The sequence below is a fragment of the Camelus dromedarius genome, chromosome 9 (assembly GCF_036321535.1).
Source record: "Camelus dromedarius isolate mCamDro1 chromosome 9, mCamDro1.pat, whole genome shotgun sequence".
Taxonomy (NCBI): domain Eukaryota; kingdom Metazoa; phylum Chordata; class Mammalia; order Artiodactyla; family Camelidae; genus Camelus; species Camelus dromedarius.
Genome location: NC_087444.1, coordinates 77,951,494 through 77,974,236, shown reverse-complemented (window position 1 = coordinate 77,974,236; position 22,743 = coordinate 77,951,494). Strand labels below are relative to the sequence as shown.

The 22,743-nt window shown below is 55.3% G+C and overlaps 2 protein-coding genes across 4 annotated transcripts; both read left to right on the top strand.

The window, feature by feature from the left end:
• The first annotated feature begins 6,062 nt into the window (after positions 1-6,062).
• SBK3 (SH3 domain binding kinase family member 3) lies at positions 6,063-10,007 on the top strand. The gene is made up of 4 exons (XM_031457390.2): positions 6,063-6,457; positions 7,024-7,174; positions 7,699-7,901; positions 9,321-10,007. The coding sequence occupies exons 1-4, from the start codon at positions 6,413-6,415 to the stop codon at positions 10,005-10,007; spliced, it is 1,086 nt and encodes a 361-aa protein (XP_031313250.2). The 5' UTR covers positions 6,063-6,412.
• On the top strand, positions 7,854-16,580 carry SBK2 (SH3 domain binding kinase family member 2). 3 transcript variants are annotated; one of them, XM_031457370.2, is made up of 4 exons: positions 7,854-7,901; positions 12,945-13,199; positions 15,273-15,475; positions 15,792-16,580. In XM_031457370.2, the coding sequence occupies exons 2-4, from the start codon at positions 12,947-12,949 to the stop codon at positions 16,371-16,373; spliced, it is 1,038 nt and encodes a 345-aa protein (XP_031313230.1). In that variant the 5' UTR covers positions 7,854-7,901; positions 12,945-12,946; the 3' UTR covers positions 16,374-16,580. The 3 variants fall into 3 exon arrangements, with proteins under 3 accessions (XP_031313230.1, XP_064345905.1, XP_064345906.1); XM_064489835.1 differs by lacking the exon at positions 7,854-7,901 and adding an exon at positions 12,038-12,164; XM_064489836.1 differs by lacking the exon at positions 7,854-7,901 and adding an exon at positions 12,040-12,107.
• The last annotated feature ends 6,163 nt before the right edge of the window (positions 16,581-22,743 follow it).

Sequence of the window (22,743 nt, the reverse complement as noted above, 5' to 3'; positions counted from 1 at the left end):
TGAAAACCATTCTGTTACTACAGGAGGAAGGGAGCGTTAACTGACCTGGGGGTTCTAATATGTGATGCCACTGTGGCCTCTGGCTAGAATGTGTGCTCCCTGGGGGCAGGGATTTTTTTATAGCTTCACTGAGCTATATCATTCCCTTCTTCCACAATGTGCCTATTTAAAGTGTACAACTCAGAGGTTTTTGGGGTCATCACAGAGTTGTGTGAGCATCGCCATGATCGATTTCAGAACATCTCCATCACCTCGCAAAGAAGCACCACACCCCGTAGGTGTCGTCCCCAACCCCCTAAGCAGCCACTCATCACCTCCCTGTCTCAGATCTGGCTCTGACGGTGGGAGTTATCCACTTTGCTCTCTGATGTGTCCCACAGGACCTGCAACATTGCCTGATACCCGCCAGACTCCTCCTTGCCAGGGACAGAATCTACCTGCCTCATCTCAGACCCCTGGAAACGTGTGTAGCATTTGGATGGAAATGAGAAGTCAGTTTCCTGGACACACATCTGACCCCAGCTCCTGGCCCGCAGACACCTAGCACAGCAGAGAGGCCCCCGGGGCATGAAGTGTGGAGCCTGACTGTCCCTGTTTGAGTCCCAGCTCTGCCGCTGACCCCCAGCAGGACACTGGGCAAGAGATTTAATCTCTGCGAGTCTCCCTTTCCTCAACTATAAAACAGAGCTAATAATAGGACCTACCTCTCCCCGCTGCGAGGATTAACACAGGGGATGGTAATACACAGAGTTCAGTAAATACTGGCTATAATTATCGCTAATCACGCGGGATTTACGAAGCCCTTACACACACCCTTCACTCGGCCGGCCGTCAGCCTCCTCGCCCCACACACATTTCCCGAGGAGAGGGAGAGAGGAATCCAGGGTGCCTCGGGGAACTGTGAGTCCTTTCTTGTGACTGGAGTGGCGGGTGAGATGGGGTGGGGCGGCAGATAAGGTGAAGCAAGGGCCAGCTCCCCTGGAGGGCTCAGAGGCCAGGCTGGGGAGCTTGGAGTCCTTCCCGAGGGCAATGGGGAACCATGGGGTGGTACTGAGAAGTTGAGGGACACAGGTTATCTCTGAATGTTAGAAAGATGCCTTTGGGAGGGAGAGGGGCACACTCTGGGCAGAGACTAGAGGCGGGCAGGAGGCTGGGGTGATGGTCCCCATGGGACCGGGACAAGGAGAATGCCGCAATTCTTAGCTCATGGTCTCTAGACTTCTAGAGAGATCCAGCGGAGTCTGTAACCCTGCATGCTCTCTGCCAAATGGTGTGCTTCCATTTTGACAAAAGTAAAAAGAGAAAGAAGGTGCAAATCACTTTGACAATGTTTTTTCCCACTCAATACAGTGTGCAGTCGATTCTCCTTAGTCACCGAACTGACGGCCTATGACATCCCGGGACACTGAATCACTGATACTGAGCCACTGTCCCTGGGGGGGACCATGGCGTTAGTTTCCTGCGAGACTTTGGTCACGATTTTTCTGTTCACAGATCAGTTCATAAGCTTGTTTTCTGTGTATTTCTGTTTCAAGAAATCTTGTCTAGTACATCTCATTGATTCTCTGACATTGGACTCACAGCCAACAACACTGTAGCTCACACCTGGAGCAAAGGTAGAACACACACATTTTCTCCTTAAGGCGCATCCCAGCCCCCTAACTGCTTGGGACACTAGACAGCACTTCTGTGCTATGTTCAAAACTGCCAAATCACCGACAAAAAGCACAATACTGAAAAAAGGACACTCTGAAAGCTGAAACAAGAAGGCACAGTGTCACCTCGGCCAGCCTTAGCTGGGGACATGTGTCAAACTGCAACTGCTGGCCGCCCTGCGCATGCCTGTGAATGCACTTGGATAGTTAATTCTGGGGGGTTACAGACACGTTCGAGTGGGTAGGCGAATTTGCAAATACAGAATCTGCCCATGATGAGCCTGGCTGTATATCCAAAACATTATCATGTCATCGTGTAATTAATATAAATATCACCAACGGATAGTTTACATTCTCTTTTTCATGCTAAGTCTTTGAAATCCGGGGTCTATTTTGTACTCACAGCACATCTCAGTTTGGACCAGCCTCATTTCAAGTGCCAGCAAGCCACACAGACATGGCTAGTGGCTTTTGTATCAGACAGTGCAAGTCTTCATAGCTTTCTTCAGGTTCTCAAAGATACCTAGGAACTTGAAGGAAAAAAATAAAGCAATGTCAGATAGAGCCACGTTGGAGGGCTGTGTGGCAATATCTAAGAAAGCTGCACATTATTACTCTTTCCACCAAGAAATCCGCTTTGTGGCCAGTGCCGCATGAAGTGCACCCTTTAGCACAAGTCAACGAATATGTGCACATTCTCTGCACCCCTGCTTGTAAGAGCACAATATTGGAGAAAAATAAAATGTCTGTGCTCAGAAGAACGGGTCCACAAAATACATTATGTCCATACACTAGACTGTTGAACATCTTTGCAAAGGAAAGAACCCGAGGTCCATATAACAACACAGATGAAACTTGCAAACGGGGTTGAGCTGGTGAGGACAAAGGCAGAGCTAGAGGTCAGGGACATGCTGCTATTTATACAACTTTAAACACATGCAAGGCGATACTCTATGGCAGTTACAGATTGATACATATGTAACAAAAGTATTGTTTTAACAGGAGGAATAACAAACACCTCAGTTGGGGATAGTGGTTACTTCTGGGAGGGAAGGGAAGGATTTGGAGAAGGCTAAGTACACAGAGGATTCCAATTATATTTTAAAAGTTTTATATTTTCGGCTGGATGTGTAGGCACTCAGGATGGTTATTTGGGATATTTGGTGGGGGGTGTGCCTGAAATAGTCTCTTTTTCATTGTTATTTTGTTTTTTAACAAGATGATGAATTATTATTTTTTTAATTTAAGTACTGTCAGTTACAATGTGTCAGTTTCTAGTGTCCAGCACAATGTCCCAGTCATGCATATATATACATATATTTGTTTTCAGGTTCTTTTTCAGTGAAATATTCTTTTGCATGACAAACCATAGCGAAGTTTTATGCTGCTGTGTGAGACAGCACGTGTGGCCTGTCTGTGCCTTGAAAAATAATAGAACTATTATCATAGATAGATCACAAGGGTTTGGTGAGATTCCTGAATGGTTGTATAAAACCCCCAGCAGAGTGTCTGGTCTGTTCCAACTGCCATGAGTGTATTTGTTAATAATAATGATAGTTAAGCAATCATTCTCTTTTAGGTGCTACATTTAGTGTTTTCATCCATTCTTTTATTTAACAGTATTTATTCAATGTATGGATGAACAAAGCCCCCCGCCTTCCAGGTACAATACTGTGAACACACAAGTGGGGGGAGCCCAGTTTTCATCACGATGCACCGTGATACCACTAAGCATTGAGATTTGACTGACTGGCTTATAACCCTACTCTTTCCAGACAAAACGTTTTGATGTAATGTTACAGCTTTTTCTTTTCTTTTTCTTTGCATCTCTTTTTCGGCCCAACAATGGGGTGGGAGAACAGGTGAGTTAAGTTATCAACTACACAACCTTTGAAGTGCAAGTTAATTCTTTATGTGATCTTTTAGTATTATTTTATTTGGAAAAACATATAAAATCCATAAATAGCGTGTAAGAGATATACTATCTGTAATACATAGCATATATAATACATCATATAGTTATATGTAAGGTAATGTGGAGTGTATTTATTATTTGTATTGATATAATAATTATATATTGTAAATATGTAATATATTACACATGAGAAATGTTTAAGAATAACACTCTGGGTAGGTCCTGTAATTAGTCCCATTTCATAATGAGGAAACTGAGGCCCAGAGGCAGCTGGACACTTGTCAGGGAGCACTCGCTTGGCCAGGGGGACAGAGGCAGAAGGTCACAGGAGGAGCTCTTGGAGGCTGGAGAGCAGGAGACATGATGGGGAGGCGGAAGGCCAGCTTTAACCAGGGGTGTGTGCACCCCGGGCCAGGGCCTGAGCCTCCCCCCGGCCCTCCTACCACACCTGCCTCTCCAGGTCACTCTGGGTGACCCCGCAGGGCAATGTTGCTAAATGGGGAGGTGCAAAGCTCCCCGGATCATCAGTGAGCCTGGAGGTGGGGGGGACGACTGGGGAGGGCTGGAGGCCCACAGCATCCCCTCTCACCCTCCTCCTGGGGAACCCTGCACATGCACAGCAGCCTCAGGCCCCACAAGAAGGATCAGCTCCAGCCTGCACTGGGTGGGGAGGTAAGGGGGCAGCCTGGGGTCCCCAGAGCCTCGGGGACCCTGGCTCTGCCTCTCGCTGGCTGGTGACCAGTGCCTCTGCTTCTCCAGGCCTCAGTTTCTCCCTTAGGAAATTGGGAGCCATCATTTGGCTTGCCCAAGCCTTGTAGGAAGGACTCCACAAAGCCTTGAATTAATTAAAAAGGGAGAGAGAGCAAACCAGGGCCTTACACCTGATAAGCATCATTGCATTAGCTCATTTTAGTTTTAGTTTCTGAATAGGTAACGCATGCTGTGGGGGAAATTCAAATAATGTGAATTAAAAGTTCCCCAAAAGCCGTGTGTTGACATGGATTACTGACTCAACTAAAGCAGCAACAGAAGACTCATCTGGGCAAATGCGGGACGCAGAGCAAGAACTGGGTGTTACCTCATTTTAAGGGATAACCTTTAGCGCCGTTTGATGTGACTGATGAACGTTTTGTGGTTGAGCTGGAAATTTTCCTTACTTTGAGAGAGACGTGACCTTGAGTGTTGGGGCACAATTTGTCACAATGTCTGTCGTTTATTGGGCCACTTTTAGCTTTTTATGAGGGAAAATTTCCAGCAGAATCAAAGAGAAAGAGCAAAATGAACCTCCTCGTCCGCAGCAACACGCGCTGTGGCCGCAAGGCGCCCCGCCCTCACGCGGGCATGATGCTCTCCCGCTGGCGTATGTGAAACCAAACACCACGCAGCGTATCGTTTCACCCCAAAGATTTGTGGGGGCTGTAATTTACTTTAAAATACCCCGTTCCCCCAAAAGAAAAGAGAAAGCGATATGCAAAAAATAACATTCGTGAAGCCTGGCTTTGGGCTGGAGGCGCTCACTGGGGCTTTTCCCCTCCAATCTGTGCTTGCAACTTTGCACAAACCTCAGAAAGCCCAAGAGCAAAGGAAAATCTCCCTCTGCCCACCCCAGCCCTGCCCAGCTCCCCAGGGCCAACAGAGGAGCCAGTTTCCTGGGGATCCTTCCAGAGGCCCGGTCACTGTTCTAGCCGTGTTTTTATTAATAGCAGTTTGTAGTAGTAGTGGGAACCTGGTGCGGCAGGCGTCCCGCTGAGTCACACAGACCTGGCCCAGATCCCCCGACACCTCCTCCCCTCTGACCTCGTGTAAGCTGATCGCAGCCTTGCAGAGCCTCAGTTTCCTGCTCTGTAAACTGGGGATAAATCCCCATGCTTCTGGGTGGCTGGGAAGAGCCAGCGTGAAGGCCTCAGCAGAGAGCTGGGCTCAGAGCTGTGCTGAGTACACGAAAGAAGCCTTCTCCCCCAGTGTCTCATGGCTATTAAGGGCTCCTGGGTCTGAGGGAGGAGGGGCTGGGGGCTGGACCCCTGGTCTGAGGGAGGAGGGGCTGGGGGTGGAGACTCAGTATTAAGGAGCTCTGGGAATGGTCTCCCTGGTTCCTGGAGGCCAGCACTCCGGGCCCATGGAGGAAGGTGGAAGCAGAAAGTTCTGGGTCTCCATCCCAGGTAAGGTGTGTGAAGGGGCCAGTCTCCCCTTTTCCTGTGGCTCTCAGGCCCGGCTCTTGGGGGTTCATGATATATTTTGTCCCCTCTGTCCTGGGACCAGAGCCCAGAGTCCAAGCTGGTCTAAGTTTGGAAGGGGGAGGGAGGGGGGCAGCGGGTCAGAGGGGGTGAGGGAGGGGTGAGGGGGACAGGATGTCTCTGAGCTGTCACACACACCCCTGTCCCGGGCCCAGAGAAAGGGAGGGACAAAAGGCTCTGAGAGAGAGTCAGAAACAAAGACGGGAGGAGGGAGACCGAGAAACACTGGGGAGAGGAGGCCAGAGAGGGGGACAGAGCCCGGACATCCTGAACGACAAACAGGCAGACAGCAGCCACAGCGGGAAGAGCGTGGGGACAAGGGCGAGGGGCCAGGGACCAAGAGACAGCACAGGGAGACTCACCCTGGAGACCCAGGAGCCAGAACAATAGCAAGACAGGGACAGGGAGGGTGTGGAGAGAGAGGAGAGACAGTCAGGGAAACCTCTGGACTTAGACAGACACAGAGGGAGGCAGAGGCAGACCCTCTTGGATGAGCTCCTCGGCCTGGGCTCTGCCAAGGCGGGCAGTGGGGCTCAGTGGGCTGGTTGCAGTGGGGCTCAGGTAAGGGGCACTTACCTGAGAGCCAGCTGACACCAGGTGACCCCAAGATGGAGCTCAGGGACCCCAAGAACCACGAGGATGGGGACCCGGAGGTGAGAGATGGGAGACAAGGGAGGGAGAGACTGAGACAGAGTCAGAGACAGAGATGCAGGTAAATGGAGCCAGAGACAGAGATGGAGAAGGCCGGGGGCAGACACAGAGAGACACACAGAAAGAAAGGGAAGAGACAGGGAAACAGAAACATCAAAGACCCAGAATAAGGCAAACCCAAGGAGACACAGCCAGACCGAGGCCCCCGGAGAAATGTACTCAGAAGCAAAGAGCGGGAAACACAGGAAGAGGGGAGGGTGGAGAGAGAGACAGTGCACCGGGGGGCTGTGCAGGCTGAGGAGGCAGCCCCAATTGGGGCTGGGGGCTTCTGGTGGCTCCAACAGATGGCAATGGGCAGGGTCACTGAGACAATCACCCATAACCCCGCCAGGACACAAAAACAGGTGGCCTGAGGCTGGGTGAGTCATTGTGACTCATCCTCCTCTCTGGGGACAGTGACCCCGTCCCCCAGCTCCCCACATCAGCCCTGGGCCAGGCCTCCAATTTCCCCACTGCTCTCAGTGGGCCCTGGACTCACCCCCTCCCCACTTCTGTCCCTCTCCTACAGGAGGACACAGCCACGGCCCTCCAACGGCTCGTGGAGCTGACGGCCACCAGGGTGACCCCAGTGAGGAATCTGCGTGTTCAGTATCGCCTCATCCGAAAACTCGGCTCCGGCTCCTATGGCCGCGTGCTCCTTGCCCGGCATCGCCAAGGGGGTGAGTTTGGCCACCAAAGGAAAGGCTCCAGGACGTCCTCCTAATAGGGTTCTAGGAAGCCACCGAGACAGGGAGTGTCCTTGCGGATAGCTGGCAAGGACCCCTGATGGGGCTGTCAGACAGTTAAGAGTTCAGTGATATTCCATAAAACAGAGGTCACCCAGAGAGGGCGAGAGACTTGCCTGAGGTCACACAGCAAGGCAGAAGCACAGCTTGGATTGAAACTCAAGTCGCCACGTCCCCTACTTTAGGCGAGAGGAAACTGAGGTCCAGAGAGGGTAAGGCAGTTGTGCGAGACCACCCAGCAGCCTGAGTCAGAGCAGGAAGAGTCCTCAGGGAAGGTCCCCTCCAACCCGCACTTTACAGACGGAGAAACAGGAGGCACAGAGAGGTCAGACAATATACCCTGCCCTTCTTGTATCATGCATGAGACATCTGGGGCTCAGAGAGGTTAAGTGACTTGCTAAAGGCCCCACAGCAAGATCAGAGCACCCTGAAGTCTTCCGCCCCCACCTCCCTAGCAGGTCCGGCTGTAGCTCTGAAGCTCCTACCTCGGGACTCGGTCCTGAGAACCACCTTCCTGAGAGAGTTCTGCGTAGGCCGCTGTGTGTCATCTCATCCAGGCCTGCTCCAGACCCTGCCGGGCCCCCTGGAGACACCCCGACACTTTGCCTTCGCCCAGGAGTATGCACCCTGTGGGGATCTCAGCGGGATGCTGCAGGAACGGGTGAGACAGGCAGGGGATGCAGGCTGGGACTGCTCACCCCAGATCTGACTGTGCCCCTCACCCCAAACCTGTCTCCAACCCTGACCCCCCAAAGCAGTGCCCAACCCAGCTCCTCCCTAAGCCCCCAAACAACCTCCTTATTTCTAATTCTCAATGCAATTCCATGGCTAACCCTAACCCTAATCCATCCAACCATCCAGACATGAGCTTGCCTGGGCAGGGAGCTGGGGCTGGGGTTGATGGATCAGGTCTGATGGAGGGCGTGGGGATGGAGAAAGAGATGCACTTCCATTGGTATTGGGACTGGGAGCAGGTGTGGGCAGGTGGGTGAGTCGAGTTTAGGGCTGATTACAGATTGGTAAGGGGTGTGGAGGAGAGTGTGGACGGGGCTGCAGCACGAAGTAGGAATGATTGAAGATGTGTGTAGAGATTGAGTTCTCTCTAGAAAGACCACCAGGACTGAATCCTGGATATTCTGGAGATAGCTGAGTTTGAATTTATGGTGAGTCCATCTTTAGGAATAGACTTTGGATTTGAGATAGGGTTGAGGATAAACAGAAGGAACGAAGGAGGGAGAGAGAAGGAAGGAGAGAGTGGGGATGGATGGATGGATGGGATGGATGGATGGACGAGTGGATGGATGGATGGGTGGATGAATGGATAGTTGGGTAGATGGATGGATGGGTGGGTGAATATATGGAAAGATTGGTGGATGGGTAGATGCATGGATGCATGGATGGGTGAATACACAGAAAGATTGGTGGACAGATGGATTTTGGATGGATGCGTGGATGGATTGAAGGAAGGAGGGATGAATGGATGGATGTTGGATACTAAATAACTGGATAAATTATTGAATTGCTGACTGGCTGGTTGAATGGATACTGAGTAGAAACACTGCTGTCGAGGCTGCTGGCTGGATGACGGCTTTGATGGATGGATTGCTGTCTGGCTGCCTGGCTAGTTAGATGGATAGACCTATCAATCAGCTGATGAAGTAAACTGCGGGACTTTAAAACCAGGCCTGAGTTAGAGATGGGGTCTGTATTGGTACAGGACAAAGATCAGGGTTAAGTGTGGGGTTTGGGTTCTCACTGACGATCTGAGTGGTCAGTTTAGAGGAGATAAGAAATATAAGGAGTGGATCTGAGTGCTGGGAGAAAGTCTGATGAGCTTTTAAGGAGCTTCTGGTAGCCCAGTGAGATGTGGGCTCCTGTGAGGAAAACATTGGGCACCGGCCTGCAGGAGCACAGGTGTGGGGGCGGGTTGTGGTTGAGGACGATCTGGAGAAGGTCCCGGGGGGATGTTGTGGGGACCCTAGAGATCTCTGGTCTGGAATTCTGGATTCTTGAACCTCAAGAAACAAAACATAGAAGGAACCAAGGCAGTTTGACCTTCATCCTCTCTCCTTGACCCCAGGCCCTCCCAGAACTGCTGGTAAAGCGGGTGGTGGCCCAGCTAGCTGGAGCCCTGGACTTCCTCCACGGCCGGGGGCTGGTCCACGCAGATGTCAAGCCAGACAACGTGCTGGTCTTTGACCCGGTCTGCAGCCGTGTGGCCCTGGGTGACCTGGGTCTGACCCGGCCTGAGGGCAGTCCAACCCCTGCCCCCCCAGGACCACTGCCCTCCGCCCCACCTGAGCTCTGCCTCCTGCTGCCACCTGACACCCTTCCCCTGCGACCAGCAGTGGACTCCTGGGGCTTGGGGGTGCTTCTCTTCTGCGCCGCCACTGCCTGCTTCCCATGGGATGTGGCGCTGGCCCCTGACCCTGAGTTCGAGGCCTTTGCTGGCTGGATGACCACCAAGCCCCAGCCACCTCAACCACCCCCACCTTGGGACCAGTTTGCGCCCCCAGCTCTGGCATTGCTCCAGGGGCTTCTGGACCTGGATCCTGAGACTAGAAGTCCCCCACTGACTGTCCTGGATTTCCTGGGGGATGACTGGGGGTTAAAGGGGAACAAAGAGAGAGCTAGGGGCCTGGGGAGGATGTCCAGTGAGGATGTGGAGGAGGAGGAAGAGAGGGGAGCAAGCCTGGAAGAGTGGTCAGAGGAGGAGGATGGCAACAAAAGTGGTGGGAGGATGGGGACAGATGGGGGAGAGCCCTGACCAGGTGATGGGGACAGGTGGCCGGAGCCGGGGCCAAAGGCCCTTCCCCCAGCCCCCATGGCCACCTGGATGGAGAGACAGCTGCTCCCGGGAGGACAGAGACAGAACACATTGCACCTCTCCCAAATGAAGGCTGGACTTGGTTGCAAAATGCCTCCCAGCTGAGGAGTTGGGAATCCGGGATCCCCGGTACCCCGTCCCTCAGACTCAGGACTCCAGACCCCATCTCCTCCTCCCTCAGACCCAGGGGTTCTAGCCCCCTCCTCCCTCAAGGACCCTTCCTCTTCTGTCCTGAATGTGTCCTCTTGAAGGAAGGTGCCGTTTCCCCCACAGACACACTTCTGCACTGTGGGGACATGCTGGGTGCTTTTCACGGAGCTCCGATGCAGTCACCCCTCTCCTCTGAGACTTCAGGCGACCCCCACAGTCCGTGGCACCGAGACGGAGACCTCGCCCCCTACCTCTCCCACTGCCCTGGGCTCCGGGCGGCGTTGAGGGAGCCACTCATCCTTTCTAGACCTAAATCTCCACACGCTCAGTGCTCACGTGCACACACGCACGCTCCTGCAGACATTCGCACGTCCCATGTTCTCCCCTAGGATGCCTTCTTCCCAACTCCAGGCCTCCAGACACCAGGCCCCGGCCCGGGGCCTCTCCGGCTTGCCTGGAGCTTGTAGCCCAGTGATCTGCGTCTCCACCTTTCCCTCTCCCCCTCAGGCTGTCCAGGAGGGACCTGGGCTTCTTCATTCCTCCCTTCGGGTCCTGCTCCCACATGGCGAGCTTCCTGTCCAGCTCCCTGAGAGCATGCACACCGTGCATGTGAGGGCCACGGCTGGTGTGCAGGGATGTCCAGGTGACCCGGGCTGGCCCTACGCCTCCCCCGTCACAGCACACAGACCCCTGGCCTGTGAGGCTTCCTCCTGCAGGGCAGGGCCACGTGGGACAGGGGCCGTGTCCCCTGCACCCAGCACAGGGTCAGTTACCGGGACCTGCTTCCTCCACATCTTACCAGAACTAGGTTTGACAGTTAATGTCTCCATTTGGACAAAGGCACCGGTGGCTGTGGGAGGTATTAACCTGGTGGGGAGTGGGTGAGGGGACATGGGAGCCCAACGCAGCTGTTCTGTAAATCAAAAAATGATTCTGAAATAAAAAGTTGATTTAAAAAGAACTGAATTCATACCGGTCATCTAGCTATAAACCTGGGGGGTGAGTGCGGCCCTCCAGGTCCCCCATCTCCTCCCTCAGCCCTGGGAGTCCCTGCCTGCTCCCACCACCCACTTTGAAGTCTGCAGACTCGGAACGTGGACTCCCCTCCCTTTGCCCCCTCCCCTGAGGCCCCTCACTTCCCAGTTGCTGCACCACCTGCTTCTCTGCCCCCCCAAGTCTGAGGTCATCGCTCACTGCATCGCTCTGGAATCCTGTTGTCTCATCCTTTCCCCAAACAGGACCCCAGTGTCTCTGCCCCTGGACACCCCTCACCAAACACTTGTGTCTGACCTGTCAATGGGGCATTGATGGGGCAGCTGGGTGGGGTCAAGGCAGGGGCAAGCTAGGGAAATGATTTCATCCCCTACAGAGGGTCTGGTCTCCTGGGTCTGAGGGAGGAGGGGCTGGGGATCTGGACCCCTGGGTCTGAGGGAGGAGGGGCTGGGGGTCTGGACCCCTGGGTCTGAGGGAGGAAGGGCTGGGAATCTGGACCCCTGGGTCTGGGGGAGGAGGGGCTGGGGATCTGGACCCCTGGGTCTGGAGGAGAAGGGGCTGGGGGCCTGGACTCCTGTCCTAGGTCTGAGGGAGCGAATGGGGGTCTGGACCCTGGGTCTGAGAGAGGAGGACCTGGGGGCCTGGGCCCCTGGGTGTGAGGGAAGAGGGTCTGATTTCCTGGTTGGGACATCTGTCTGGCCACAGCCAGTTCTGGGAGATAACACACGATGTCGCTCTCCCCCGGGTGAGGTGGAAGGGGCGAGGCCTGGGGCGGGGCTACGACCCCCTAGGTGGGGGCGGGGTCTTGCTCCAGGGCAGGCCTCTGCTGGCATGGGCTCTTAGTACTGGGCACTGACCACAGCGGGCAGCCGAAGGGTCAGGCAAGCTTTGGAGAAGGTGAGGTCTGGAGGTTGGAGAGCGGGTCAGGAGGAGGCAAGGGTCAAATGGCCTGAGGTAGGCAGCACCTGAGAGTGAAGCCAGGCAGGCGGTCAGAGTCCTGGGTCCCTCGGGGGCTCGTCTGCAGACCTCGACACTGCAGAGGGGCTGAGTTAGGGACACAAGGTCTGGGGGTCTCACAACGTGTGAGTTGTATGAAGTCCCAGCAGAGGGGTCAGCTGGATGTCAGGCCTCGGGGGTCTGAGGGCGGAGGAGCTGAGGGCCCAAACTCCTGCGTCTGAGGGAGGAGGGGCTGGGGTCCCGGAATCCTAGGTCTGAGGCAAAAGGGCTGGGTTGTGAGAGTTGGACCCCAGGCCTTTTAAGGGCTTGGGGATGGGTCCCAAGCACTTGCTCCCCTCCAGGGCCCAGGCATGCCCTGGGCCCTGGTGAGTGCAGCCCGCTCTCCCTGCAGGCAGAGGGCACCTGTTTCCTCTTAGGAGACTGAGGCTGCTCATCCATCCCCAGGGCCCAAGTCTGTTTGCTTTGGAAACAAGGTGGGGGGGTGTCTCGAGTTATCTGGTTCATCTTTCATCCTCAGGCCATCAGATGGCGCAGGGATGTGGGGGCGGGGTGAGGGACATCTGTGGCCTCGAGCCTGACCTCACCCCAACCAGGGACTGGTCTCCTTGCTCCACAGACGCCTCTAGTAAAGAGAGAAACTGAGTCAGAGTGGCCTGTGCCAATGATCCTCCATCCCCCTCCCTCAGACCCAGGGGTCCAGGCCTCCTCCTGGTCTCCCTTGACCCCTGGTCTGGCAGGACCTGAGTCCTGGTCACCCTCTCTCCTCTGCCCTTGCAGAGATGCCTGGCAAACATTCAAATGAGGAACAGTTGGCGATGGGGGCTGCAGAGAACAGAGCTGATGAGGACCTGGGGAGCCTCACGGCAGAGGAGCTGCGTCAGGGCCAGAAGGCGGCCCTGGTGCTGGAGGACACGATGGCCCTGAGCGCCCAGACCCTGGTCCAAGCCGAGGTGGATGAGCTCTACCAGCAAGTGCGTCCCTTGGGCCAGGGCCGCTTCGGCCAGGTCCTGCTGGTCACTCACCGTCAGAAAGGTACCAGGGCCTGGAGACAGAGGTGGGGGGCAGGAGCGTGAGCCCAGGCAGAAGCCAGCCAAGGCTGGGGTGTCTGTAAACCTGAATCAAGTCTTGTCTCTGCCCCTTCCAGGCTGTGTGTCCTTGGTAACCCTCCTATCCTCTCTGAACCTCAGCCTCCTCCTTTGAGAAAGTGGGTGAAGATTCCTTCTCTGAAAGAACTGTGACTCTCCAGGAGATGTCACTGGCTCGAGTTGTTGGCGACAACGGGGAGGAAGATAGAGCCCCCACCATGGCCCTCACGTGTGGCTGGCTTAGTGGTCACTGTGGGGAAGACTCAGAGCCATGCTGTCTGCCAGGCTCTCAGCAAGGCTAGCACCCAGTGGGTGGGCAAGGCATGCTCCCCCGACCCCAATCTGGTCAATATCTTCCAAGGAGACTGGAAGGTTAAGCCCTGTCTGGGGTTGGGGTGGGCTGGACACCCAGGGAGGTCAGCCCCGCCCTCGGGGAGCTCTCAGCCTGCAGGAGGAGAGGGCATACGTTTCCTAAGGCTATTATAACAAAGTAGCGCAGACTGGGCTCACCGTTCTGGAGGCTGGGAGTCCGAGATCAAGGTGCTGGCAGGGCTGGCTTCTCCTGAGGCCTCTCTCCTTGGCTTATGGATGGCCACCTTCTCCCTGTGTCCTCGTGTGGTCTTCCCTGGGTGCATGTCTGTGTCCAAATTTCCTCTTCTTATAAGAACACCAGGCCTACTGGACGAAGGTCCACCTCAATGATTTCCTTTCACCTCTTTCAAGATCCGATCTCCAAACACAGCCCTAGTCTGTGAGCCCCGGGGGGTTAGAACTTTGACGTGTGAGTTTTGCAGGGGGCGGGGGTAGGGCTGCTGGTGGTGGACCCAAGTCAGCCCATAACAGAGAAGGATGCAAGGAGAGACGCAGAGCTGGGGCGTCAGAGAGCCTGGAGGCACGCGTGTAACAGGGAACAGCTTTTGCTGGGAGGCTTCGTCCACCTGCGCTTCATTTAATGTGCACCTTGAGGCCTCCTAGATGCCCTCCCTGGCAGCACTGGGGCATGAAGACAGAGTGCTCCGAGAGGCTCATGGCATGGGGGGAGAACAGATGACAAAATAGCTGGTGGCAGGTGCCACAGTGGCAGGAACTCAGGGCGCTCTCGATGCACAGAGGAGGCCCTGCTGCACCCAGCTGGGGATGGCTAGCATTTCAGGCACAGAGACCACCTTCCTCCATCACACACAGCCTCTTAGTGGGAAGCCTGGGCTCCTGGCAGCTGGTGATTCAAAAATTGAAGAAACCATATATTTATCTCTGTCTGACTGACTTCACTTTGTATGATCATCTTTAGGTCCATCCATCCGTGTTGCTGCAAATGGTATTATTTTATTCTTTTTTATGGCTGAGTAGTATTCCATTGCATAAATATACCACAACTTCTTTATCTAGTCATCTGTCAATAGACACTTAGGTTGTTTCCTCATCTTAGCTATTGTAAATAGTGCCGCTATGAGTGTTGGGGTGCATGTGTCTTTTCAAAGTAGAGTTTTTGTCTTTTTGGATGTATGCCCAGGAGTGGGATTGCAGGATCCTATGGTAACTCTATTTTTAGCTTTTTAAGGACCATAATGGAAAAGAAAAAAAAATTGAAGAAACCAGAGTTTCTGCCTTCTGGGAGCTTCCATTCTAGGAAGTCATTTCTGCAGGTGGCAAAATTCATAATAATTCCTACGTGGGATCTCATACCCAGTGCACGGTGTCTTTTCCCCAGTCGCCTCGAGCAGGGCTTTTTGGCATGGGTTTGCCAGAACGAGGGGCCCAACAAGTTCATGGGGAGTTGTAGTTCAGTTTTCGTGGTCCTCCTCCACCTGTTCCAAGACAGCAGGGTAGGAACTCACTCAATGCTATTATTAATATTATTATTACTACCATTGGTATGTTTGGGTGGCCATGCTATTTTAGGGTGGGCTTGGTGGGGGTCAGGATTTGGAGGAGGTAGAGATGGCCTGTTGGAGAGGGTCCAGGCTGAGGGGCAGCAGGGCTCTCCCACACTCCCCCACACCTGTCCCTGTGTCTCCAGGCACAACCCTGGCCCTGAAGCAGCTCCCCAAGGCCTCCACTTCCCTGCGCGGCTTCCTGTACGAGTTCTGTGTGGGCCTCTCCCTGGGCCCCCATCCGGCCATCGTGGCGGCCTACGGCATTGGCGTCGAGTCAGCCGACTCCTACAGCTTCCTGACCGAGCCTGTCCTGCACGGGGACCTCATCGCCTTCATCCAGCCCAAGGTGGGTCGGCCTCCCAGAGCCTCAGGGGGTCCCACTCAAACGTCCCGCCAACCTGGGCCTCAGGGATCACGCGCACTGCACAGTGACGCGCGGGGCGCACGGCTCTCGTGGGGTTCACCACCACGGAATCAACACCGTGCCCTGCCCAGCTTCAGCGACCCTCGCGGGCTCACACAGGGCCCCAGGACTCTCAGGCCTCACCAGCCATCCCCCTTTCCCCTGGGCTGCTCCCTGGGGCCGAGGACAAGCTCCGCCAGCCCGTTCCCTTCTGGCTGGCCGGGGAGGTGCGGTGGGCGCTGACGCCCGTGCCCCGCAGGTGGGCCTCCCGCAGCCCGCGGCCCAGCGCTGCGCGGTCCAGCTGGCCTCGGCCCTGGAGCACATCCACTCCCTCGGCCTGGTGTACCGGGACCTCAAGCCGGAGAACGTGCTGGTGTGCGACCCGGCCTGCCGGCGGGTCAAGCTGACCGACTTCGGCCACACGCGGCCCCGCGGGACCCTGCTCCGCCTGGCCGGGCCGCCCATCCCCTACACGGCGCCCGAGCTCTGCGGCCCCCCGCCCCTCCCGGAGGGCCTGCCCATCCAGCCTGCCCTGGACGCGTGGGCACTGGGGGTCCTGCTGTTCTGCCTCCTCACTGGCTACTTCCCCTGGGACCAGCCCCTGGCCGAGGCTGACCCCTTCTATGAGGACTTTGTCATCTGGCAGGCCTCGGGCCAACCCCAGGACCGTCCCCAGCCCTGGTTTGGCCTGACGCCCGTGGCAGACACTCTCCTATGGGGGCTGCTGGACCCACACCCCCGAAGGAGGAGCCCCGTGAGCTCTGTCCGGGGCTACCTTGGGCAACCCTGGAGGCAGCGGGAGGGGGAAACAGAGGAGGTGTACAAGGGAGACACAGAATGAGGGAGGCTGGGGCCCAGCCCTTCCGGGGAGACTTGGGAAGGGAAGCAGGGACCCCATCCGGAGTCTCCTCAGCATTCGGGGTGGCTCTTGGCTGCTCAGCTGTCTGTCCGTCTCTGCCTCATCACGTCCCCTGTTCTGATTCCCCATGCCTGGCCATATGTGTGATCTCTGAGAGCACCCCGGATCTGTCCACGGCCTTCTCCATCTCCCCTGGAACAGCACCTGCTATTCCCTTGGCCTGCGGTGTGATTGGCTCATCCGCCACCTCCTGCCAGCCTCCCTCCATGAGGCCAGCCTCCCCACCGGCAAAGGGACACTGCAGGGGCCTAGCCTGCCCTCCCAGCCCCCCCATCCACTCTGCTCCCCTTTTGCCTATGACGCTCCTTCCCTTCTAGTTGTCCGATAGATTTATTTGCTCATCGTGGTTATTCTGTGTGTCCTGCTGGAAGGTGGGCTCCAGGAGGGCAGGGATCCCAGCCTGCCCTGCTCTCTGACAGACCCGCCGAGCAGGGCCCATCCCGCCCCGGGTAGGTGGTCCACAGATGCTTGCTCAATAAACGGACCCATCTGGGTTTGCACCGCCTCCCTCCGCGTATGCCTGTCTTTCTGCCCTGGTGGTCTCTCTCTTGCTGGGTTTCGCTCCCTGCCTAACCCCCTCTGCCCCTCCCACGTGCCGGGTCCAGGCCCTCTTGATAACTGCTGTCTCATCTCTCTTGCCTGAGCCGCTCTCTGCAAATAAAGCCCATCTGGCACTTAGGTCCCTGTGACGCTGTTGGTCTGTCAGACTGGCATTGGAAGGACAGCGCGTATGTGCGTGTGCACAGGAGACCGTGTCCTGGAGGAGAGACAGAGATGAGGAGGAGAGAGGGAAAGGGAAACAGAGACAGAAAGGGACAGGCAGAGAGAGACACACACAGAGACAGAAAGAACGCAGAAGTGGTGCGCAGGGTGATGGTGGGAGATGCAGGCTGGGTGTGCGTGTGTGAGTGTGCCTGGGGGCGAGTGTCCATGCTGTGTCGGCACTGTTTGCACATATTTCTGCAGATACGCTTGAAAGCGTCCAGCTGTTTGTGGATGGGAACTGGAGTGTGTATTTCTATGTATTTGTTTGTCTGTGAGGGTCTGAATCCATGTGTGTGTACAAGTAATGGTGTGTGTGTGAGACAGAGAGAGAGACAGTGAGGGCTCGAACGTGTCTCACTGAATGTTAATGACAGGAGTGCGTTCATTTTGAGTGTCCCTGGGCATCTGAGCCCCCGTGTGCTCATGTAATTGTGTGACTGGGTGTGTGTGGTGGGGGATGGAAGTCTGAGTGTATCTCACTCTGTGCAGACACCGGATCCCTGTTTGTGTGCCTGTGAGACCTTGAACCTGCATGGGGGGTGGTGTGTGTGTGTGTAGCTGCGATGACAAGTCCCACAGGCGTGGCTGCCAGTCACCAGCTGGGCCCCTCTCTCCTTCACACCTTCCCCCCTCTCGCCCTGGCCCCTTCTTGGCAGCAGCCCTGTTTGCAAACACTCTCTCTTCCTCTCTGTGCCCTCCTTGGCCACCCGCCCAGAGAAAGGCTACAACTCAGGGCTGGATCGTGTGTCCCTGGCCCCTGCATCACCCCTGCCACCAGGGCCCCTGCTGTGACCAACAAGGTGTTGCCTAGTGGAGGAAGGGGTGGCAGCATGTGTGGAGTGACCTCAAGGACCCTTTCAATCTAAGTTCAGTCCAGAGAATTGAAGACATGGGCTCCTGTCCTGGGCAATCCAGGTGAGCTTCCTGGAGTAGGGGGTCATTGGAGACAATGAGATGGTGGGTGCAGTAGGGGGGGCCTGAGCAGGACCTGCTGCTACCTTATCCGTGAATCTGAAATAGCCCAGGCAGCGAGGACAAGAATGTGTCCCAAAAAAGCTGGAGGGGGCAGGGGCAGGGGTGCAGCTGGGTGAGAGAGGAGCAGAGCTGAATGAGGGCAGGGGGAGGCCACAGAGGGTGCTAACTGGTGGCAGCAGCTGGGGATTAACTGGGAGGTGATAATGACTCAGTGACTGGCCCCAGCAACAGGGCCGGAGAAAGGGCCCGAACGGGGCTAATTAAGTATTAGCTGCTTAATTACCTGACACACAGGACTAATCGTGATACTCCGCACCAGGGGAGCTGCTCATCCCACAAGCAGCTCCCAGCAGGCGGCTCCTGCTGATGGCACTGGAGGGGGTCCCTAAGATGCTCCCACTTCAAGGGTGCATGCAGGGGGCACAGAGCAGCCATGGTGCCTGCCTGAGCTCGCACAGCAGGTGGGGCAGAGGGAGGATTCGAACCCAAGTCAGCTCCCGTCCAAGGTCCACGCTCTGAAGCCGCAGGCGTATCCCACTGCCCTCAGGACCTGCGGGCGGGGCCTTGAGGGGACGGGGCAGGGGCACAAGCACATGTGTGTGAGCATGGGTGTGCGTGTGACAGAGCAAGGATGAGTGTGAGTGTGTTACTCTTTGCAGGTGGGGACGTGGCAGGGCATGAGTGTGACAGTGTGAGTGCGAGCAACGTTTGGGAAGGGCGGGTGGTTGTACACGTGGGAGTGAGTGTGGGAGACTGTGAGTGCAGGTGAGAGCTGTGTGGGCGTGTGGTTGTGTGCTGGTGAAGTGGCCGTCCCCTCCTTGTCGGAGACCAGAATTGGGGCACCTATATGGTGACGATAGAAAAGGAAAGTTGAAATGCCTTCAGATCCAGGCAGTGGCTATAATGGAAAGACAGAGAGTCACACGTGCTGGTGAGGAGGTGGAGGGGTCAGAGCCCTCTCCCAGGGCTGGTGGGATATAAAAAGTGGGGCAGCCGCTTTGGAGGACTGAAATGTTAAACATGGAATTACCGTATGGCCTGGCAGTTCCACTCCTAGGTATATGCCCACGAGAAATAAAACCATGCATCCACCCAAATGTCCACGGCAACATGATTCACAATAGCCAACAGGTGGAAATGACCCAAGTGTCCACTGACAAAGAGACAAAAGAAATGCAGTCTCTTCCGACAGTGGAGTATTACTTAGCCACGAAAAGGAAGGACTCACTGACAAGCGCTGCATTATGGATGAACCTCGAAATCACGATGCAAAGCGGGGCCAGCCGCAGAAGACGATCTGCTGTAGGAGTCCATTTATGTGAGATGTCCAGAACAGGCAAATCCACGGAGGAAGAGAGATTAATGATTGCCCGGGGAAATGGGGAGTGACTGCTAATGAGTACAGGTTTTCTTTTAGAGGGTGGTGATGGTGATGGAAACATTCTAAAATTAGATTTGCTGAGTGTTGCAGAATTCTCTGATGGTATTAAAAATCATCGAATGGTATGTGTAAAAAGGGTGAATTTTATGGCATGTCAATTTTATCTTCATGAGGGTGTATAAAAAAACCAACAAACCAAACAAAAACAACAACAGCAAAACAAAAAACCCACAGGCATTTCTGAGGTTCTCATGCTGAGACCCTGATTGTGTTCCTTCCCGTCTCTGAGCCTCTGAGTTCCTATTAAAAAGAGAAGGAAAAGGGAAAAGCCCTGCCCTTTTTCTGATAGCACTGCATGCAGGACCTACTCACCACCAGGACCCGCACACGTCTCTCCCCATTGGACAGAAGACACTGTTGAGGCCCCTACTCTCCAAAGATCCTCAAGACAAACAGTGGCAGAGTCTGGATTCAAACCCAGCTCTCGCCTGATTCCGAAGTCTTTGTTCTGTACCGCCAGCTCAGCCCCTCAGAGTGTACCTGGGCCCATGATCACCAAGGAAGTTCTGGCTACCCACCTCCCCTCTGTGGGGGAACCCCAAGTGTGCAAGCAGGACCAGTTACAAAATTTGTAGGTGTCCAGTGCAAAATGCAAACTTGGAATTTCTTGTTAAAAAAAAATTTTCCCTCCCTGCACCACCCCCATGTGCTATTGAATGTCACACTCCCTGGGCACCAGGATAATCTTGACCCTCAAGGGAGTGAGGAGTCGTGGAGGCTGCCCGAGGGTGGACAGCCGGGAATCTGGCCGCCAGAACCTATTGGGGAAGCGCCCAGAGCATGCTCCATTGTCCCATCAACTTCAAAATACAGAATCATCAACTGCAAAATACAACATCCAAAATCACGAAGCACCGTCAGTATGGCTACTGACCACAGAGCACCAGACCCATGGCGCTGCACCCAAACCACAGCCTGCTTGTGGGGAAGAGTTCACCCGGGACCCAGAAGGGGGCTGGCCTGACAAGGCTGCTCAGAGACGGCATCCTTTGCAGTGGACATTCTTAGTTCTGCTCCTGTGCAGCTATGCGTCACTCCCGCCCCTCCCCACCACCTCCCCGACCCCTGACCTTGTTAAAATGCAGATTCCAATCCAGCAAGCCTGGGGTGGCACCAGAAATTCTGCTTTTCTAACCGGCTCTTGGGTGAGGCCGATGCTTCTGGTCCATGGGTCACACCTGGAGGTGCAAGGTTTTGTGAGAACACGATTTTACAGTACTGCTCTCGAATTCTAGCTAAACTCTTACTGACGCTAAACACTGGTCCACTTGACTCTTGGAGGTTTTCTGTATGGTCGGTCACATTGCCCGTGGGAAATAGATCAGTGCCCTCCTTTCCACCCTTTATCTGATTAAGGAGCTTCCCTCTGCTCCTACTTAGCAAAGTGTGTGCGCGTGCGCGTGTGTATGTGTTGTGAACGTGTTTGTAAACCATGAATGGGGGTTAATTTTGTCAAACGTTTTTTCTGTGGCAAGCTTGCTAGGCCTCTGTAGCTACTGTTCTGGGCTTGTTGCAAGCTGGCAGGCACAAGATTGGGCTCAGATGTCCCGTGGGAGGTGTCCAACGTCAGGACCAGCCGTTGGTGGGGGCTGGCTGCCCATCCTGGCCACGGGCCCAGGGGCCAGATGTTTGGGCTTAGCTGCCTGGCCAAGTGGGGATAGAGTAACCGGATAATTAAGCACCCGCTTCTTTGGGGCTGGCAGAAGGTGGCAGAGGGTGGAGGGACCTTGGGCCCGAGTGCCCGATAGCCCCCCCTCAACCTTGGCTTGCAGAGGCCAGAAGCCTGAAACCCCGGTGGGGCACTCTGTGGTGACTCAGAGCTGGGCTTCACCTGCTCCCTCCTGGAAATGGAAAAGGAGACCTTTTGCCTCCAAGTTGGGGTGCCATCCTCGGAGCCCTGATTACCCAGGACGGCAAGGGGAGTGCAGGCACAGCCTTCCCCAGGTTACCAGTCAGCAGTTATTTAAGTCTTAGGGCTTAATGGGACCTGGGGACAGGGTTCCCAGCATGCTCCTCTGCCTGCTGGCAGGGGAAGGCAGTTCATCTATCAAGACCCCCAGACAATATCCCTCCCCACCCCCAGCAAGTAACTAGACCCCACTGGCCTTTGCCGGACTGCGGGGGCGCCAGCTCCGTGACCTTCCAGGGCCTCTGAGCCAGGCTCCAGTCTGGGGGGAGGGGGAGGAGGGAACGGCTTCCTGCTGCCTGACTCTGCAGGAGTCCGAACAGGACTTGTGGGTCTTCCAAGACAGCCCCCAGCTTGCAGGCTGAGGCCCAGAGAGAGGAGGGGTCTACCTCAGCGAGGGGTCGTCATGGAAGTCCCAAGCTGGAACCCCAGGCCAAGCTTGGAGCCGGGGAATCTGCCTTGTGTTATTCTGAGTCCCGCAGTTCTGCTCTGTGGCCTTAGGCAAGGGGCTTGCCCTCTCTGAGCCTCAAGGCCTTTTCTGAAACAGGGATCAAGTTCCTCCCTCCACGGGCTATACCGAGGGTGGGATGTGGTGCATTAAGAGTCCACACTGGGCCGGGCACAGAGAAGCAGAGTTAGGAGAGGTCACGGTCACTCTTGTTAACTGAGCACTGGGGCCACACATGGGCCAAGGGGGCCTGGGCTCCTTACCTGTGTGAACTCGTCTAATCCTCGCAACCACCCCAGGAGGCAGGGACAATCACTAACCCCATTGTGCAGGTGGAAAAGCTGAGGCTCAGAGAAAGGAAATTAACTGCTAGAGTCCCACAGCCAGAACATGGTCTCGAATCCAGGATCATCTGACTTGGGCATGTAATTTCTTACGAGCAAGGGCTCTGGGTCAGACAGGCCTGGGTACCAGTCATGACACTACTACGTGTTCCCTGAGTGACCAAGTGTCTCTGTGCCTCAGTGCCCTGGTCTGTAAAATGGGGACACACACAATAACAACGATCACATAATAAGCACTCGAGAGCCAGGCCTGGCCCAAGCACTTCTGCATCCGTGTTAACCCGTCAGTGCACCACCGCAGCTGCCACAGGAGGTGTGTGCTACTGTTATTCCCACTTTTAGAGTTGGGGAGACTCCAGACCAAGAAGGGAAGTCACTGGCACAGGGTCATGCCCTCAGGGGCTCAAACTCAG

Coding starts and splice junctions, on each gene's coding strand:
- SBK3 (XM_031457390.2), top strand. CDS start 6,413: ATGGAGCTCAGGGACCCCAAGAACCACGAGGATGGGGACCCGGAG. Junction 6,458..7,023: donor ACGAGGATGGGGACCCGGAG/GTGAGAGATGGG, acceptor CCTCTCCTACAG/GAGGACACAGCCACGGCCCT. Junction 7,902..9,320: donor GCGGGATGCTGCAGGAACGG/GTGAGACAGGCA, acceptor CCTTGACCCCAG/GCCCTCCCAGAACTGCTGGT.
- SBK2 (XM_031457370.2), top strand. CDS start 12,947: ATGCCTGGCAAACATTCAAATGAGGAACAGTTGGCGATGGGGGCTGCA. Junction 13,200..15,272: donor GGTCACTCACCGTCAGAAAG/GTACCAGGGCCT, acceptor CTGTGTCTCCAG/GCACAACCCTGGCCCTGAAG. Junction 15,476..15,791: donor TCGCCTTCATCCAGCCCAAG/GTGGGTCGGCCT, acceptor CGTGCCCCGCAG/GTGGGCCTCCCGCAGCCCGC.